We start from the raw sequence: 20,070 nt of genomic DNA, 5'->3' as shown, positions 1-20,070 counted from the left end.
TCGTGCTTCTCGCGTTCCTCGCGCTACCGCTTTTCACGTCGGGTTTAACCCATGTTTCGGGTCCTCGCCGCTGCAGAAGCTGGGCGCTGACAGCAGGCTCCCCGAGAATTGCTCTGTGCTACCAGATCCTCTGGCTCCAAATCTGCGACCGGGCACTCTATGGCTCCGTCATCGAACTGCCAGGCTTTGTGAGTATTGGCGACGTGATCGATCGAAAGCGTCGCTGTGGCCGGCCTGCCACGATTGGCCGAATGCTGACTATGACGTCAGCAAAGGATTTCTCATCGACGGAAATAAGAGTATTGTATGAACTTTGATTTTGACTGGGGTCTCCAGTGTTGATTTCAGACCGCAATGGTTTCAAGCTCCCACCATGCTAATTACAAACACCACGAAACTTGTTCTTCGCAAGGTAATGACGTCACTAAAGAGAACCATAGGAGGGCACCACTAATACATCTCGCGCGATGGTACCTTTGGCAGGTGTTCAGCCGTTCGGAGCTCGTGAACTAAGCACGAGTGATTGCGAGCCTGCCAAAGTTACCCTTGAATGCATGATGCTCCTCTTGGAGCATAGCCGCCTCTATTCTATAAGGAGTATTCACTGGCGGCCATATCTGTGTGTGCGAATGCTGAGCGCGAGCTGACGGCGAGCTTCCACAGTTCTTTGGCAACGTGCATTCCGCACTATCAAGAGTGCCGGTCTTAGCAGCCTATTGATGTGAGCTCGTTCTGAGCATGCGCTCTAAACAGCACCCACAAATATGGCGTCCAGTGAATACTCCCTATACAAAGCCTGTGAAATCGCGAAAGACTCTGGTTTGAGGCTTGTCGCTGTCATTTGTTTCTGTTTGCCGTTCTAGTGGGAATCAGGCGTAAGTGTTATCCATAATCTATGAGACAGAATTGATATCGCTGGTTTTTCGCTGTCTGATCACAAAAGCTATGTTGACAAACGCGCCTGCACTATCACGGGAAACAAAGCCAATAATCTAACGAAAAGCGCTGCGACGGGTGAAAGATAACATTGAGTCGTGCAAAGCAGTAACGGAGCAAAGGTTAAGGAGACAGAGGGAGGGAGAGGAATTCAAGTTCCTCAATATGTTTGTTGACGATTAGCGGCAACCAACACGCAAGACGAACCACATACCGCGGGTACAAGATGGCGTCTCTCAGTGCATTTCGCTGCTGTGCGCCGCCACTCATATCCAAGAACCCGCACGGTCGTGCAGTCGGCGCTTCAATGAATGTTCCTACTTATGCACATAAGCACAAAGTGCGCCTCTTATCAAGGAACCAATATTCACACATCCATAGTACGAACTTGAACGACGACTTGCACTCAACGGTTCCTTTTAACGCAAAAACGTGTTCGCGGGCCCATGTGAAAATGCGTTAGGCTATAGAGTGTAACTAAAGGCGGTTACACGCAGAGACAGGCAACCCAGAGCATACATAGCCTATAGGAGGCAATGCATAAGCATACAACGCATGTAGGGCTTGCATAGGCGACTACTACAGGGAACTCAAAAGCCCGAGCCCCTCCCTCCTCCGAGCTCTTTAATTAATCTCATCTGTGCGCCCTGGTGAATACACATCTCGATAGCTGGCGCACAGTGGATAAGTAAAACTTTTTATCCACTCACCAGCTCTGGTCACTAAGTGACCAGAGCTGATGAGAAGATACATTTTTCTAACTAATCGCGCAGTCATGTTCGAAAGCCCTCGTATAGTATTAGCAAATACGATAAAGGCTAGTGCTGGAAATACCTTCGAAAGCCATTGGAAGTAGTTGCGAATAGTTGCGAATCACGACAGTGGCACCTCTATGGGACCTCCAGCCTACGGAAGTAGACAACATAATACGTTTTGTAAGCCCTATTTTATTTTCCCAAACGTTGAAACAATGCATTACGGTCAGTGCGCTTGAACTACGGAATTCACTGATCACAACTGCAATGAAACCTAATCAGAGGGCCACAAAAGCAGACACTTGTTTAGGTATCATGCCGTCAGCATGATTATCCTACGTTATCCAGGTGATTACACACGTTTGGGACGTTTTTTTCAAGAGACGTCCTAGACGTTTCCCGAAAAGGGGTGTTGTTGGGGGGGGGGGGGGGGGGGGGGGGACGCACACTTTCCCCCCTTTTTCCAGTAGATTGAGAACTTTCCGCCTATGTGTAGAAGCATACCCAGTCATAATTAATCACAATTGAACTAAGGGCGCAATGGTAATCGAACACCGGCCCATGGATGGATGGATGGATGGATGAATCCGGCTGAGCCCTTTGGATCGGGCGGTAGCTTACGCCACCTAGCCATTTTGTTTTACCATTTAAGCTTAGAATATTTAAATGTGAAAATTATATTCACTCCGCACTGCAAAAAAGTGAGGCTATAAAACCCCCTTGCCATCAGTTAATATGAAAATACCTATTTTCTCTCGCTTTCTGCCACCATTCACTTAATCTTTGCTTGGTAATCTCTACTGTCTTGAAATCCACTCTTCCTTCGCTGTCTCTAAAACCCAATGACTTTATTAAATCTATGTTGTCTTCGGTAGGCATAGGGTGAAGCCCTTTACAGTAGAGTATCAAGTGCTCGGCCGTCTCGTCCTCCTCTCCACAAGCAGTGCACACTGTATCCATTTCCTGGTGCTTCGCTTTGTATGTTCTGGTTCGCAGAACACCCGTCCTCGCCTCAAACAGCAATGAGCTTCCCCTAGAATTGTCATAAATGCTTTCTTTGGCAATAACTGTTTTGTTTAATCTATAGCTTCCCAGAGCCGTCTTTGTCTGCATTCCCTCTAGCCACCGATCTCTTTCTGTGGCCTTAACTTTCTTCTTAACTGAGACTTGCTCTTCCGTATCTTCGCTATAGCCCAAAAACTTTCCTTTTAATTTCCTAGTGCGCTGTCTCCACTTTGTGTCTACACTCCTCATGTATAAATAGCTGAAAACCTTTCGTGCCCATTCCTCCCCATCCATTTGCCTCAACCTATCCTCAAATTCTACCTTGCTCACCGCTTCCCTGCTCTTAAATGACGCCCATCCCATGTCTCCTTGTACTCCCTGGCTTGGCGTTTTGCAATGTGCCATCAAAGCCAGTCTACCTACTCCGCGCTGTTTTATTTCTAGTCTCGCATGCACTTCGGATTTCATGCATAGCACTGCGTTTCCAAAAGTCAAGCCAGGCACCATGACCCCTTTCCAAATCTCTCTCACCACCTCGTACCTGTTGTAACTTCAAAGTGCTATATTTTTCATTACAGCTGAATTTCTGTTGGCCTTGCCTATTATATACTTTTTCATGCTCACTGAAATATTCTGCACCATCACATGTCCATACTCCTAGATACTTGTATTTGCTAGCTCTCTCAACTGTAATATTCTGTATCTTCAGCCTCTCAACTTCATCATCGTTAAAAATCATAACTGCTGATTTTTCGCTACTGAATTCTAAACCTAATTCCTCTCCTTCCCTACCACAGATGCTCATTAATTCCTGCAACTCTGTCCTGTTGTTAGCCATTAGTACGATATCATCCGCATACATCACTCCCGGTAAGGATTGCTGAATTTTATGGCCTAGCTTACTGTACGAAGGGTCGAATCCAAGCCCACTCTTCTCTAGTCTATCCTCCAATCCTCTCAGATACAACATAAACACCAACGGCGATAACGGGCACCCCTGCCTAAGGCCTCGTCTTATCTCTATTTTCCCCGTCGCCTTTCCTTCCCATGTTATAATCACATTATTATCTTTGTAAATGTTTCTTAATATCGCTGTTAGTCCTTGATCTAGGTTTAAGCTCTCCACCATGTCCCACAGGTTCCTTTGGTTCACATTGTCATAGGCACCCTTGATATCCAGAAATGCCAGCCAGAGCTGTCTGTTTTCTTTTTGCGCTATTTCTATACACTGTGTTAGAGATCCGCAACCCATGCAATCCGCAACCACGCCCTCTGTGGGCGCGGAGGTGAAATGGAGGGAAAGAACTGGAGTCATGTGGCTCAAGGGACGCTCCCGTAGTATATAGGCGACCGTCGGCGCGCTCGGAACTGACTTCCGAATGACCACTTCCCACGGTATCTGGCAATGTCACCGGTCCTGAATAAATTTATACGTGTCTCGGTTACTCTAAACAACCCGGCAAGTACATCAGTGTGTCGTGCGCGCGATGCATCCTAAACTCCCAAAGGATTTCGTAACCAGGCATAACAAGTCGCAACGCACGCATAATGCTTGCACGATGCTTTCTGTGCTCCGTGATCGCCTCGGTTTATCGCATATTTCTGTCGCAACCCGAAGGCCCTTATTAAAACGGCGATTATCCGAGATGTACTCCGCAGGTCCGGGTTCCCAAATGTTGTTTCCGTGTTTGCAACTACCTCGTATAAATAAACGGCAAACGACGATCGGCCTCTCGATGTAACGCACTCAGTGCATCGTATATGGATATGGAAGAGTCGCATTTCTATGTTGTACCGTTGTACCACCAGCGGCGGCACAAACACGAGTGCAACAGAGTACGTAGACTGCCAGTCTGACACTTTGTAAATAAAATAAAAATTAATATTAAGAAAGAGGCAGCTCTTTATACAAGAGCAATGAATAAGGACAAACGTGAGAGAGAAAAAAAATAATTTTTAAAACTCCGACACGTGTTTTCATATACCGAATGCAATAAATACCATAAAATTGCGTTGAATATATTATACCCTCAGCATCGGAGGACACCGCAGACAGACGTTTTAGGCAAAAAATAATTTAAAAAATTACAAATGAAAAAAAAAAAAAAATTACAAGCTTAGTCACGCGCATATGCCCACGTGGTTTTGTTTCCTGTGGCTGGCAGAAGAAAAAAAAAAGAAAAAAAAGCAATGCGCGTTTTGCGCTGAATACATTGCCCCTACTTTTTGCACCTATCTTCTTTAAGCTCGTTAAAAATAAGAGTTTTTTTTCTATGTAACATTTCCTGCTAACACGAAATACAACTGTCGAAGCAGGAAGTGCGCTCAGCGTCCGTCCAATTTTGATCTCTTTCAACCCTGTTGTTAGATCAGTCTGAAATCTATTTATTCGACCGGTTCGCGGGCAGGCGCGCTACTCCTTTCCCAAGGAGGCGCCATGCGTCACGTCCGATCGAGCGTTGTTCCCTGTGGTTGTTCCCCTGAGCACAAACGTCGTACCGACCCCGATGGCATCCGATCGAGAGAAAGCACGCTGTTCGGAATTCGGCGAGGAAGCTATGCCGTCTGAACCGCCGGAAGACCACAGGGCAGCTCGAGATCCATGTCACAGCTGGTAAACGCAGCATGCGCAGCGGTGGCAGGTGGGGACTGGTCTAGCCTGCAACCGCAAACCAACTTCTCGCTGAATATTTTCATTCGAACGGCGGCGCTCGAGCGGCCTTCACGCTGCTGCTGCGTGCAACGCAGGTGGGTTGTCTCTTTATGCTTGACTCGCCGATGCGCGGCCGACGCGGCTAACCTTGGCTTCCTTCGAGATATCTTTTCTTTTTGGAATCGCGTTGGAAACGCCTCGCTATAAGGAAAATCCGCAGCGTGTACGTTTCGGGAGCCAGCGGGACATGAGCGCTACCACAGCCGTCGGAGTAAAGAATGATGCAATAGACCGTTTACTGAATTACCCATGGCATCCAAGGGAATGCTGGGAACGTAGGCAGACGTGCCGCACGTGCTAGCGCCCGCAGCAGCGGCAGTTCGAAAGCGAAGATCTAACGCGGACGCAACAACGCGTGCGGCGGGCGTGTCTAACTTCCGCCATATGCCAGAACGGAGAGCGTTGTATGCTGTGCACGCATTGGACTGATCAAGAGACACTAAGAAAACGTGTTAAGTATTTTGCCTCAAAAAAAAAAAAAAAGAGTGCCCAAGTGTTCTTCGTGTTCCTGGGAATTAATTTTCTTCCATTATTTTTAGGCGAGTATTTATTTCTTCACGATGTAGAGCGCGTAACAATAGCGGCCGAACCCAAAACCTGTTGGGAGTCAGAGAGGAAAATAAAAGAAGGAAAACCGAGAGGAAAGGGAGGGAGAGAGAGATCAAATGAGTGAGAGTGAGAAATACATTGTGACGTTACATTCGAAAACAGCTGCAAGCGACGAAATTGCTTCGGTTGTTTATTTTGCTGTAGCGGATGGACCGTTGGACTGTTTAGGTTGGGCAGAGTGCCTCCATTTTTAAAATACGTATAACGTATTTCCAAGCCTGTCTCAGCAATGCGAAATAAATGTTCGCGTTGACGAAGAGACCATAATACGATACGAGAAGAAATTTACTGACCGCAGAAACAATAAAACAAAGTCGGGATGATGGACGACGAACATTTCTTTCAAGAAATGTTCGTCGTCCATCGCCCGAGTTTGTTTTATTCGTTTTGTTGTCAGTCAATTTTACCAACACGCTCTTCAGTTAATTTAAAGAAATTTATATTGTCTGTACCTTAGCTACAGATTTTAATTGGATGAATTTGGTAGCTAAATTACTACCAAATTCTTAGCTAAGTTACCCAAAACAAAAACAAACTCCTTTTTTTTTTTTTTTTTACTTCGAAGATGCGGGAACAGACTGGGATTTCATTTTTCAATTGGCTGTTGGCGCAAACGTGCAGCCAATTGAAATCCAAACTTCGGTTCGAGTACAGCAAAGCTTTCCACGGGCTTTAAACTTGTTTCCATATAATATCTTAAAGTAAGTTATGACTTAAGCTATACCTTTCATTTAGTACTTTAAAGCCAAATATTCAATAATTTTATGTAATTTTCCCAAACTTGAATAGCTTCACCCGCGCTCCGTTAAACCCCCCGTGTATCTTCCTGAAGATAAAAAAAGTTCTGAGAGGAAAAGGAAACATTTTTTTTAGCCTAATGTCCTCTTTGCTGAGCGTTTTGATCCTAGGCTTTGGCAAGGCAGAAAGTTGGGCGAGTCGGCTGCAGGGTGAGAACGCAAGTTGACGAAAGACATGACACAGGAAGAGCACAGACGCTGACTGTCAACAAGAGGTTTATTTTCCAGCGAACCAGAAAAGTAAACACGAGGCAGGGAAAGGAAACAAAGACGACACCATATAACCGATCAAAACACTCCTATCGCGCCGTATAACTTTCACACAAGACTGCCACAATTCTCGATAAAATGTATTTCGTCACACCCCAGGGATACCGAGGGTGCGCTAACACCTTTGTCTTCACCTCTCGATAAAATTAAAAAGGCCCCACCCATCTCCCTGGCGTTCTTAATTTTGTAACGCGCTAAAATCGTCCAATCATCGAACGAAGAAACGCAGCTGCACCTACAGCAATGCACCGCAAAATAGCCTTTGACTTTTTTTTTTCTCTTTTTTTAAGGCGATAGTATTTTATATGACACTGCATTACGAGTAAAGTACAAAATATCGCGGATGTGTTTGCATAAACTGTGTTACGCTATCTGTAGGTACTGTATGTGCAAGTACTACGAAAATGAGTCGTTTTTTTTTTTAATCAAAGAAATTATAAAAAAAATACATGAACATTGGCAAGACAACCTGCAAGATAATAATAATAATAAAAAAGACACCAATCTTCACAAGCCTTTGGATCCGTCGGCAGTGGCAGACGAGTGATGTGGGTAATACATGAAGTACAGTACACAGTAACGCTTCCTTTTATTTCTCGGAATGTTTTCAGAACACCCAGACTCGCCTGGGTAACATTCCCAACTTTCAGGACCTAAAGGGGGCGCACTGGCGAATATCAAAATGGGTGTCATCTGGATTATCGTCGTAGAGCAGCAGGACGAGGTAGGGTCTGTGACGCGTAACTAGAGTTTTGTGAACTGCGAGCGATGGTAAAGGTCTTACTTCGTACTTGCACGTCAGAAAAGTGTAAGCGTATATCCCCATTGTGAAGCCGATCATCCAGGAGCTAGGGAGCGCGATTCCCACACCGCGGTACCACCAACGTTGAAAGTTGCGAATAATTTACAAGCTATTCTGATAATCTAAAAAAAAAAAAATCGATAAACTGTCTACTTTAAATAAACATTTTAGCGTTCCGGTAGAGAGATCTACTCCGTTTGGTTGTCCTGCCTGAGGCGATCTGAGCACTTGAGTGAGGTTCTCACTGCAAAGTGAACTTGGGGCGAAACCCATCCTCGTCCGTCTTCAAACGGCGCTTCTTTGACGGCGCGTTTGCGTGGCTCCGCTGAACTGCGTGGCCATATAACAGCTCGCAGCGACAAAACGAAAAACATATAAACGCCACCATATTTGTGAACGCATGCCTTTCTTAGCTGGAAGCCTGTTATGCACTAACCCATATTTCTGACGTCACGGTTAAGCGGTGCTACGGCTCTGGAACAAGGCTCTGGAAAAAACGGGCTTCTGCGCATGCGCAGTAATTCCTGCGGGCAGACGTGCTTGACTATAAACGTTGTGTTGTTTACCCTAAGTGACTCAGGTTGAACACACTGCGCCAGTGCGGTTGAAGAGCAAAACCTCGAACACACTGCTACTGCGACAAACAACAGACAGTCTGCAAACACTGTCTCAGTCGTGTTTCTAAAGAACTGTCTGTAGACATGATTGAAGCATCGAAGGTGCTTGAGGCGCGTCCGCAGATGCTTTTGGCATCACGTCTGCAGCAGACACAGTGTCTTTTCTATGATGTATGAACACAGGTCTTTCAAGCGTCACTGCTGGCCTCCCCTACCCTTTTCTTTGAAGAGACATCATGGCGGAGGCAGAAGGCCGACCCGCCGAGCCCGCGGGATGGGCCAAGGCGCTCATGTCTGTGTGCTCGCTGATGTTCGGCGTCAGCGCCTGGGTCAGCATCAACGGACTCTGGGTCCAGATGCCGCTGCTGGTGCCCCGCCTGCCCGAGGGCTGGAACCTGGGCTCCATCTTGGTCATCGTCATCCAGGTTGCCAACCTGGGTCCTCTGGCGTATACCCTGGCTCGAAAGCGTGTCCAGGTAAACTCGAGCATTCTTTGACGTCATGAACCGCGGGAGGGAGGTCCCTCAGTAGTGGTGCCTAGAACACGTCTCCAACTAGTGTGTTTATATGCTTTACCGCGTTCTTCTTTCTGGTCCCTCGATTTTCTGCCGATGACGTTACACTTGTGTCGCACTGTTGTCTGCTGCGATCCTGGCAGTGGCACAGAAGAGAAGATGGATATGGCAAACGCCTTCTTTGCTGTAGGTCGCTTTCCAGTTTGACAATCTACGGAAGCTTCGGCCTTTCTGTTGGCACGTTTCGACGGCAGTGACACTGGCGTTCACTCGTCTTTACTGGGCGGAACTTATCGCACCAGCCACTAAGACAGCGACATCTGACGACACGCCGGCTCCCGTGGCGTTATTCGTTTTGGGGTCCCTTCCGGTACGTGGGCGGGAAAGGCGTTATAAGCACACGAATCGAAGACGCGTTCTAGGCACTGTACTTCGTCATTATCGTCAATTTCCAAGTGTGTTAAACCGCAGAGAGGTCCTTTAGTAGTGTATGCCTTGAGTGTGCACTTCCTCTCCCTCCATCATTGTCTGGTGTCCCGTAACTTTCCAGCGTGCACCCGCACTCGAGACGAAGAACAACGGGTGTGGGCTGGAGACAGGTGTGAACAACTTTCCGATGCTTTGCTTCTTAATTAAAGTGAACGTGTTGTAATTATGAATGATTAAACTACAAAGAATAAAATACGGAGGACGTCCACAGACAACGGCACTCTGTGGTTGCCTGTGAATGTCCTCCGTGTTTTTATTCTTTCTAGATTAAGTATACTATACTGTCCGTCACTAACCCTAATGTTCTCTTCTGAGAAAGACAGGATTGAAGAAACCCCCGACGGGAAATACAACTGTCACGCACGCAGCGGCGAAAAGCGAAACTCTGCTTTGTTTGAGTTTAGCTCGGAGCAAGGTTACCGGCTCAAAGCCGCCACTTTCTCAACATCACGATCACGGGACGTATGTTGTGGTATGACTTGCCCCTTCAAAGTAAAGAATTCGCACTTATATACTCTTTTACTGTTTACAAACATGAACCGCTACTTGCGTGCAATGCTACTTCCGGTCGCTCCGTGTTCACAAGCTTGTCGAACTTGCTTATGACACCAGTCCAGAAATCATAAATGCTACATGGACAACAAAGTTGGGGATTAAGCAAAGGCCTTAGGCTGTACGATCTAGCGTCTTAGCGAAGACAAGTTGGTCTACAAGAAAGTACGCAATATTTGAACAAATCTCGCGCTTCTTGGTTCTTTTGGCGTTCGCCTGGAGAATTTGTCGTTAAATGTTCCACTGACGTTTCAAGCAGCGGTGTTAAGGCGGGCTTTGATCATAGTTTTTATGAATCGCAAGTTCGCTCGGACGCCAAAGACTGGAGCATCGCGTGGAGGTGTTTGCAAAGAAAAGTTTATAGCATTTCTTGTGTGCAGAATCAATAATGCGGATTGCCTCACTGTCAACTGCTCTTTGAGTATATTGTAGACATGCACGCAAAAAATGCCACTTGTTTACTATTCACTCCGAATGAATTACGCGACAACGTTCCCGCAGCGCATAATCAACGGCTGCTACCCATGAAGCGCGTACTATACGAATCACGTGTCTCAAAAGATGGTTTGGCTTGAAAATTCTATCAGCGAGGGGTCAATACGCAAGACGTGCTATATCCTTGTTCCTCTAGCTAAGATACCGTTTCTGAGCCGAATCTCTTTGAAACTATGTCATCTCTCGATTCCCTCCACGTGTCACTGTGCTTGGTCACTATCATGCATTGAAAAGAAGTTGACAGAGAAGTGGGAGTTTGTGAAACGTTGCCTGTGACACTCAACACATATTAAAACGATAGCGTTAAGCACCTCGTGTCGCAGAAAAGCCGGCGTCAGTGGCGTGACGCGAAAATCCTGATTGGTCGGTAAAGTCATGACGTCACAGCCATATGACCTCGCGCGGGAATTTCAAACCACCCACAACACTCACGGCAAACGTGACGTCACGCGTGGAATGAAAGTGATTAAAACATGGCATGGAACGCGAATTAAAAGTCGCCGCGCGCATATCTTAAATGACTTCACTTTATAAAATAATTAATTTGCCTCAAAGAAAATTTTGGAGAATTTCAGGCGGGATACCAACCCACGACCCTTCGGTTACGAGCCAGACACGCTGATGACTAGGCCACGCAAGGCACGCTTGCACGGCGAATGAGAAGGCGATGCAAACGGGGCCCGATGACACTATCGCGTTCCACTCTTCAAAGCAGGGAAGCTAAAGCGGTTCTTGAAAGAAATGAAATTGAGGTGAATTCTAGAGTAATTTTATCCCGTGAATCTGAATATCACGAAGGTGTAACTAAACGCGAGAAAACACGAAAACCCTCCGACCAGTCGTTACGTCATACGCAGATCTTTGGGCCGCCAAGCGCGTGTCGCTCGTGTGGACAGCGCGTGCAAAGCTTGCCAGCAACTGTACCTTTTTTTTTTCTTTTTTTTTTTACGGTCTTGAGTTTTTGTGAATTGGGCAGCGGGGTCATATTCGCGACCATTAAATTTCGCGATTTCTAAAAACTGGAATTAGCAATAGAAATATTCGCGCCCATTAAAGTTCGCGAATTGTACAATTCGCGAAGTTTGCGGAAATTAGGGACCCGTGAACATTAAGGGGTTTATATTATATTCCCTAGCACTGACACCAGTCGTGACGTATTTTCCTGGCTTTTTTTTTTTTTCTTTTTTTTTTTGAAAATAGCAAGAGTGCGCGTGCATAGCTTTGATTGGCGCTGAAGATACGCGAGAGCGGAGATTCCAAAAACTCTGTATATGACGTCACGCCCCTGGAAAAAAAAGGCCCCAACAATACTTAAAAAAAAAAATTAGATATTTGTGATCCTGGAGGCCACATGAAAACTATTTAAGTTTTTTTGGTTTTTTTTTTCAAATGCAGAACAGCTTTAGTTGTTTTTTGCCATTCCAATGGTTTTCAAAAAGTTTAACATGCGTTAACGACTCAAGTGTGAATTAGCGATTTCCCTCACAATGCCCCTGCAGAAGGAGATTCTAGCGGCTACGCCACTTTTATAAGGGAGCGCGTTGGCGTGGTCCAGGTGAAGGCGGCCGTGCACGCCACGCTGTTCGTGGGCCTGACGGCGGGCGTCCTGCTGGTCTTCCTCTGGCAAGAGACCGTGGGCGGCCACAGCGTCGCCTTCATCGCGCTCGCCTTCTTCCTCTCCATGGTGGACTGCACCAGCTCCGTGCTCTACATGCCCTTCATGGCGCGATACCCGCAGCAGTTCCTCTTCTGGTAAGTATACAGACAATCTGAAACGATATATAGGCTCCTGTGGAGAGGAGGGCTGCACATAAAACAAGATCTTTGTTCTTTAGGGCACTCTTGGAATCGGTGCTCTTCTTGGAGATCCGTAACTACGGATTCCTGATGCTCTTGTACTACGATATGTGCGAAAGTTTCTAAAAAAAAAGTGAAAGCCGTTTACAACTCCCTGTAACGCCGAATTAGAGCACAGCTCTTGAGGAGGAGGAGAAAAGGGTACTGAGGAGGGGGGGGGGGGGGGTCACGTGACCCCCCCTCCCCGAGGTCCTCCCGAAGGAACCCGAGGTCCTCCCGAGGTCCTGTACCTGTCTTTTTTTATTTTTTTTTATGGAATAATTAATTTTTTCTTGGCAGCTATGTTCGTGTGTTAATATGACCTTCTTTATTGTATAAATTTTTGGTTTTTAATATATTATACGTAAATATTCCTTTAGGTACATGGTTGGCGAAGGCCTAAGCGGACTAGTGCCCGCAGGCCTGGCACTAGCTCAGGGCGTGGACAACAAAGCTGATAATGAGACGACGACTAACGCAACGCACGGCAATGCCACCCACGCCGGAGGCACCGTGGGACCTCGTTTCAGCATCGAAGTCTTCCTCAGTCTGCTCTGCGTCATCGTCGCCATCAGCTGGGCTGCCTTCTCTGTTCTCGCACACCTCCCAGCGCTCGTCGCTTACCAGGTGAGCGGAAGCTCAGTCGAAAAAAACATAATTTTGTTTCTCTGTTTTATGGGATGTAGCGGTACTCGCAGGTAAGCAGAATACGAACTGTACAACAAAAAAAAAATGTTCGGAACTTTGTAACATATTCACTCCGGGTTCCCATCGGTCTCTTGAAGGACGGCATAAACTTTTTCATCGTATAGCGCAGATAATTTTTTGTGCGAATAGACCCTTCTTCGTATAGAGCATCGCATAACATAAAATGAAAGTCAACGAGAGCTACGCAGGCAACCCTCCAGCAAAGGAGAGCGTGACTAAAACTTTTGAAGGTTCGCTAAACTGAGGGTGCCAGGTTCCACGACGGTTCGTCGTTAGTATGAAAAATGTTGACTACTGACTACTGAAGCTGAAACATTTTTAATTCAAAAGACACTATGTGACCGACCGCCGAATCGAAGTGTTGGAAACATCTTGTCTACGAAAATTTTCCAGCAATTTTAACGATTGAAAATAACCTGCATCCTGCGTATTTTGAAACTGCTGTCTATATTCGTTACGACTCCTTAATCCTCGAACATCGTAGCGCTCTGGCGGCATCGACTATTCATGGCCGCGAGGCAGAAGGCCCCTCATCACAGGGCAGGGGGAGCACCTGGTACAACACCAAAACGAGCCATAAAAGAAAGAAAAAAAAAAAAAAAGATAGAATACAGACACAGAAAGGCAATTTTGTAGTCCTATTTCCGAGATGTCTTAGTTTAACTTTATGAACATTTAGGTTCCGCTAAGGCGTTTCGGCACTCTAGTTGACAACGAATTGCGAGCTAAATTTCCAGACGACCTTTTCTTGGGCCGGATACATGCTGAACAGAACTGTAGTCGGTTGTTGCGGGTTAGGAAGAGCAAAACAAACCCCTCCCACAAAGCTTTTCGCTTCTCATTATTGGTGGTATTTTCCTTCCTCTCGCCTCCTCTCCAGCATTGGCTCTCCTAAAGTGTCAAGAGTGGAGGGCTTCTGTGGAGGGAGCTTGTCCTGCTATTCTAAATCTACAACAATCACCAACGTCGCGTGCAGACGCATTTCGTGCAACAAGCATCCTCTGAGTCATGCCGTTGTTTCTCGTGCTCTCTCGAAGTTCAGATCCCGGGCCAAACGTTGAAGAAGAAAAAGGAACCGAGTCTCAAGTACGGGTCCAACGACAATCGCGGCTACGTTCCCGAAGATGGGACGGACCATGTCGTGCCGCAGGTTCTACAGCAGCCCAACGGACTCGAACGAGCCGGCCCGAGCGATGATCCAGGCAAGGGCGATGATCTCATGAAGCGCTGGCAATGGAACCTCGCACTCGCCATGCAGTCCACCATTGCCGCCCTGAGCAACGGAGTCCTGCTCGCTGTACAGGTGGGCGCCTAAAGGGTTGTTCTGTCCGCAGGGGCGTCGGAACTATTCGGGAGATGGGGCAGCGACGGTTGAAGCAGTCTATAGCCTTGCCTACAGAGCAGCGGCTCTCATAACGGGCTGCGCAGTGTTGCGGGACAGCAGGAACGATCTTCGAGAACTCCCGGGTTCATGTTAACGAGGTCCATTTTAAAGATACGTGACTGTGTCGCTTCCCACCGCGCAGACGTACTCCAGCCTTCCGTACGGCCAACTCCCGTACCATCTTGCCACCAACCTGGCGACCATCGCCAACCCGCTGTCGTGTGCCGTGGCCGGACTGCTCCCGGTCCGAAGCCTGTGGGCTCTCGTCCTGTTCACCCTGGGGGGACTCGTCTGCGCCGGCTACATCCTCTTCCTGGCCGTCGAAAGCCCCGAACCGATCCTCGTCGGCACCGTCACCGGGGCAGCTCTCATGGTACGAGACCATTTGAGCGATCGTCTTCTGCGCGATGCCATCTGTGTCTGATGAACTGTGAAGGCTTTCTGAGCATGAGCAGCGGCTGTCTTTATTATACAGACGCCCCGCATGCGCTGCAAAGGTAACCAAAATACCGCGTTGGTCTTTTGCTAACAAAGTTGCGCTGTTCTGTTTTGGTGGACATAACGGCAGAGTGTCGAACCGAAATTTTTATCGGTCCGGTTCGAGTTGGGGTTCACGGCTTTTGGTTCAGTTCCGTATGTTCCAGGAAGCAAAAATAACGGTTCGAACCGGTTGAGCCGCTAAATTGAGAATGTATTTTCCGCGTTGTTTTGTCAGTATACACTATTTCCACCGGAAACGAGTAACTATATATATTTTTTATCATTCGTACAATCCACTTTTATTTTCAGGTGCCAAAAATAAGCAATTTCGCTATTTAATTTTGACGAAACAGTAAAAGAAAAGCTAGATTAATGTACAAGACGTCGTGTCCATATGACTCAATATCTAATTGTTTGCATGTATTTCGCCTGAATCGAAAGGTTAGCCCGAAGTCTGGTACGTCGCCTAAAACACCCGAGATTGGTACAACTTTACGTCGCCGGATTAAAAGTTGAATCCTAGTGCTCTTGAACTTAGGAATTACAGTACATGAAATCCTAGAATGGGGCACCTCCTCGCCATATATATCGTGAAATCTAGTTTATGAAATACGTATTACAATATATATGATGACGAGGCAACTGAGCTAAAAGCAATAATATTTTCAAAATGTCACGAAAGTTTTAGGACGAGCCCTTTCGTTTACCTTTTATAGAAACACTGACCGGCATTCACAACGCTTTTTTTTTCCTGACATATTGTTTACACTCAGCACCGTGACGCAGGCGAATAATCGTGCAGAAAAGAGTGATTAAAATTTTTCTCTCTAATATGTATGCACCTTTCTTACTCAGATCGAATCTTAATAAATATAACGCGTACCCCAGTGAACATTTTCGGCACAGCCTGACTGTTGAGGTTTGTTCTTCATAATGCAGGTAAATTTATTTTGCAAATAAACATCACCCTTGCTAATTTCTGATTTTTTTTCTTCAATAAAACAAAGTAGTACCTCATGCTCTACTCGACACTTCCTGACGGTCCGCGTGCGCAATCGTCATAGTTCCAGTCTGTACTTTGTTTTTGTTTAGCCCACAGACACATACAATTGTTGTTCATCACATAAAAGAGGCAATAACAGACTTCTACATGTTTGAGAAGTTAAATATGTGTAAGGAACAGATAATTATTTAAATCACTATATAGACGTGGCTATCGAGGATAAAAACGCCAAAAAAGATTTACAGAGCATACTTGAGATAATTTGGCTATATATTTACTTATGATGTACCGTATTTTCCGGGCTATATATGTTTTCCATACTATACACGTTTAAAGATGAAATTTCTGGCTGTGCGGACCATCTACGCGTGGGGACTATACAATAATTTTGTTTTTCAAGATCGTTCAGTATGACGAGACGTGACGGATTTTGTAAATGAAAGAGTATGTTTTTGACGATTTATGTATAATACGCATAGTATACAAGATTCTTCGTGAGCTAAAAAAGCAAACATTTTTCAAGGCTTTTCGTGTCGAAGCACCAGGGGCGGACTATGCAAGGCGTGCGGCCTATGCAACAAAAACAAACTATCTAAGCAAAAACAAAAAAAAATATTTCCAGTTTAAATAGGCCCTTGCGGACTAAAGCCCGGAAAATACGGCATATCTTTAAGGCGGTCGGCCTTTGTTATGTTGTCAAGTCTTCGGTCAGCAATTAAATATATTTTCATTATGGTCAATAAATTTGAATGTATGAGGTTCACATAACCGCTTGAGACCGACACGGGAAAACGATACTCGAAAATACGCCAGCTGTTGGGTCTGCAGAATCGTGCTTTTTTGTTCTCTGTTTGACAGTGTGAAACACCGGATCGCGGAGAATGCCAAAAAAGGACTGTGTGCTCACATAATAGATCTGAAGGCAAATACACGAAATGTGCCGAAAGAGGGGTAATAAATGGTATTCTCCTAAATAATCCCACGTGCAACGGCTTACTGCAAAAAAAAAGAAATACATAGAGATGATTGCCATAATATTCCTAATTACACATAAACATCGCGAAGGAGAGAATATAGCATAGCTGTAAACCCGAGACTGGGGATAAGGACAAGGGACAAAACACAAAACGACACGGACGAAGTCTCAACCGGTTATATAAATCACATTTGGACATCGGCTTTCACGAACTCGAAACTTCTCAAAATACTGTCTCGGGAGGCTAATATTACATTCGGTTTTACGTGCACCCGTTTTGGGCCCTCACTTTACAACTCTGCTTTATCAGTCATGCGCGCTCATTTGATTAGGCTACCGCATATCATCGCGAGACTGTTATACATACTGCGCAACTTTATAATTTGGATATACCCTTTTGCTAGTGTTGAGCACATCGCATTTCACCAGAAAACTGAACTGTTTACCATGGTTTGCACTCGACGTCATCGCACAATGTACTAATGGTCTGCGATTTGTTCTCGCTGAGAAAATCAAATCGGGTGCTGCAAAATGCACGCTGCAGAAGATTCGCGCACAGTGCAAGTTATATCTTCGAAAGAGACAAATTATTCTCGCTTAGGTAGGTGCGGCCCATATGCCACGGGCCATATGCCACGGGCACTCCCGAGTCCCAACTCGTGTGGCCGCACCGACGTTGGGCAATCGGGACGCTGCCTGAACAATAGGCTCCGTGAGCACAGGTAGTCTCTCGAAGCCACAGTGCACTTCCACAGTGGCGGAAACAATTGCATTACTCAGTGTCGGAGGCTTTGTCTAGTAAGGAGCTAGAATTCCTGAAACTGACAAGGAAGGTACAGCCCGTGCACTAATGCACGGGCTGGACTAATGCACTAATATCATGAGTAGAAGATGAGCGTGTGAAGGTGTGAATCAGTGTGCGTTTTCTTTCTCCTTGTCTATCAGTAAAAAATACATAGTTGCGAGTGAGCGCTCTGTTCTGTCCGGTATTGTCGCTTCCTTTTGTACCTTTTTTCCGCTGTTTTCTCTCATTATGTTTAACCGATAGTACTAGTAGTAGTAGTGCTCGGTGAAATAAAATAAAAACCGCGTATCATCATTTGTCCCACGAACTTGTTATTAAATGCCCGAAAACTGATCGCTCAACCTGCCGACCCGGGGGACTCAGACACGCTAAATTTTGCCTTTTGCCTTTGCCATAAAAACTGAACAGCCGCTGAAGCCCCGATAACGGTTGAGCTTTCTTCCGGTAGATAGCGGGGCATGCCTTGTACGTAAGCCACGCCCTCGTCTGGCCTCTTTCATATCCCTAAACTGGTGAACCACAAAGTTGGAGCCGAAAGTTCGCGGACGGCGCCGATTGGACATCGGCGAAAAAAAAAACGCGAAATCATCGTCGTAATAGGCCAATCAGTGCGCTCCCTCAACTTCGGCCCCAACTTTGTGTGTAAAATACAAGCTGCCTCGGCGTCCCCGTGGCAAAAGCGTCGGCACACGATTCCCCGGTTGGCGGGGATTCGGTCGCGCGCTGTAGATGAATCACGAGTCCTTCGCTGGGACGTGAGGTGACGGGTGCCCTTCGTTGGTTTGGCACGTAAAGCATCCAACAATTGACTCGACAGGTCTTGAGATTGTACCGAACGCGTCTCGTTTTCTCGCCCAGGTCTTGGCCTGGGTCGCCTTCGTGTCGCTGATGACGTTCGTGAAGAGCCGGCTGGCTGCGGGCATGATGTCCCACGGAGGGGCGCGGTCGCTCCTCTGGTACGGAGTGGCGACGCAGGGAGGTTCCTTCGTCGGCGCCCTCACCATGTTCTTCGTCACCAACTACACGCACGTGTTCAAGTCCGCCTGACCAGGAAGGCCACGACGCTCGACGTGACCAAAGGATGGACAGAATTGTGCGTCTTACTAGGATCTCAGTCAAGTGGACAACAGTCAACGATTCAGCCGTGCAACTTTTGTCAAGCGATGGAGTGTCAAATATGGCAATCGCTGATGGACTTAAACTGTTTACAAGCACCCGGCACGAGTGTGGGCATTGAACCACCTAGAAGAAAAGGCCTGCGCATCCCCAAACGTCCTCACTAGTAGAAGCGCCGCCTACCTCGAGTCCAGGAGTTCCCCTAGGATTTAAGAAGGGGGGGGTCTGAACTTCCGCAGTTTTGGGAGGGAGCGGGTTAGACACAAGGAGGCTTTTTTTATCTACTTCACTCTTTTTCAGCTGATTTTTTTTTTTCTGAGGGGAAAAGGGGGGGGGGGGGGGGGCAGATGTGCATACGTGGTGACCGAGAGTTTCTGGAATTCTAAATTCAGCATGGCAGTTTAAACATTTAATGAAGAAAGCGAAACGCAACGTGAGACAATATCAGCCACGGTACCAATACTATGGTAGCGCAATGAATGTCAATGACGAATATATATTCAACCGAAAAGGAGCCTGCCAGCACAGAAACGGTTTCAGTATTTCGAGGAATCGTCAGCGAAAGTCAAAGCTTTCTCTGCGATGCAAACACATATCTGAATAGGTTATCTCACGATATAAAAAAAAAGGCGACCAATATGAATAAATTGTAGTCGCGCCCTGTCTTCCTACGTAATAAAGAAGACAATACGGATATATGGTGTCTGGTACCACATTGATCAAATGTACTAAAAAAAGTCTGAGGTATTTCTTATTAATTGCAAATATGGCATATGCTCATGCGGTGCGCAAGTTCGTCTGGTTCTTTTGCAGGGGTTGTGGTTACAACAGAAAGACGCCGAGCCCTGATTGAAGGATAGTGGGTAGAGCTCAAATGAAGCTGCCTTGGGGTCTAAGCAGCGCGGAGAGGCGACAAAATGGCTCATACTCTGCTGCCACTGTCACTTTTGAGCCAGCGAGCTCAGGATTAGCAAAGATCACCTGGTGGATGTCACTAAAGGCCCGTTCACACTCTTGCGACCGAGTACGACTGAGAGAGACGAGATCTCTTAAAACTTGTTAAATGTTTTAGAATGAGGGAACACACTGGGCATTGTGGCGCCATCTATGCGGTGACCCTGGAACTGTGTTTCACAAGAGCGAAGGTTCTGCGGGATTTCCGAGGTCAAATCTGCGTAATACCCATAGAAAGGCTCGTTTATAACAT

General features: G+C 46.5%; 1 protein-coding gene across 1 annotated transcript; it reads left to right on the top strand.

Moving 5' to 3' along the window:
- The first annotated feature begins 5,122 nt into the window (after positions 1–5,122).
- On the top strand, positions 5,123–19,555 carry LOC8043235 (solute carrier family 52, riboflavin transporter, member 3-A). The gene is made up of 7 exons (XM_029971650.4): positions 5,123–5,444; positions 8,734–8,980; positions 12,111–12,307; positions 12,772–13,018; positions 14,142–14,402; positions 14,626–14,856; positions 18,606–19,555. The coding sequence occupies exons 1-7, from the start codon at positions 5,299–5,301 to the stop codon at positions 18,792–18,794; spliced, it is 1,518 nt and encodes a 505-aa protein (XP_029827510.3). The 5' UTR covers positions 5,123–5,298; the 3' UTR covers positions 18,795–19,555.
- Positions 19,556–20,070: the final 515 nt, after the last annotated feature.

The sequence above is a fragment of the Ixodes scapularis genome, unplaced genomic scaffold, assembly GCF_016920785.2.
Source record: "Ixodes scapularis isolate PalLabHiFi unplaced genomic scaffold, ASM1692078v2 PGA_scaffold5__190_contigs__length_132052651, whole genome shotgun sequence".
In the NCBI taxonomy this organism is placed as follows: Eukaryota; Metazoa; Arthropoda; class Arachnida; order Ixodida; family Ixodidae; genus Ixodes; species Ixodes scapularis.
This window is presented reverse-complemented; position numbering and strand designations above follow the sequence as displayed.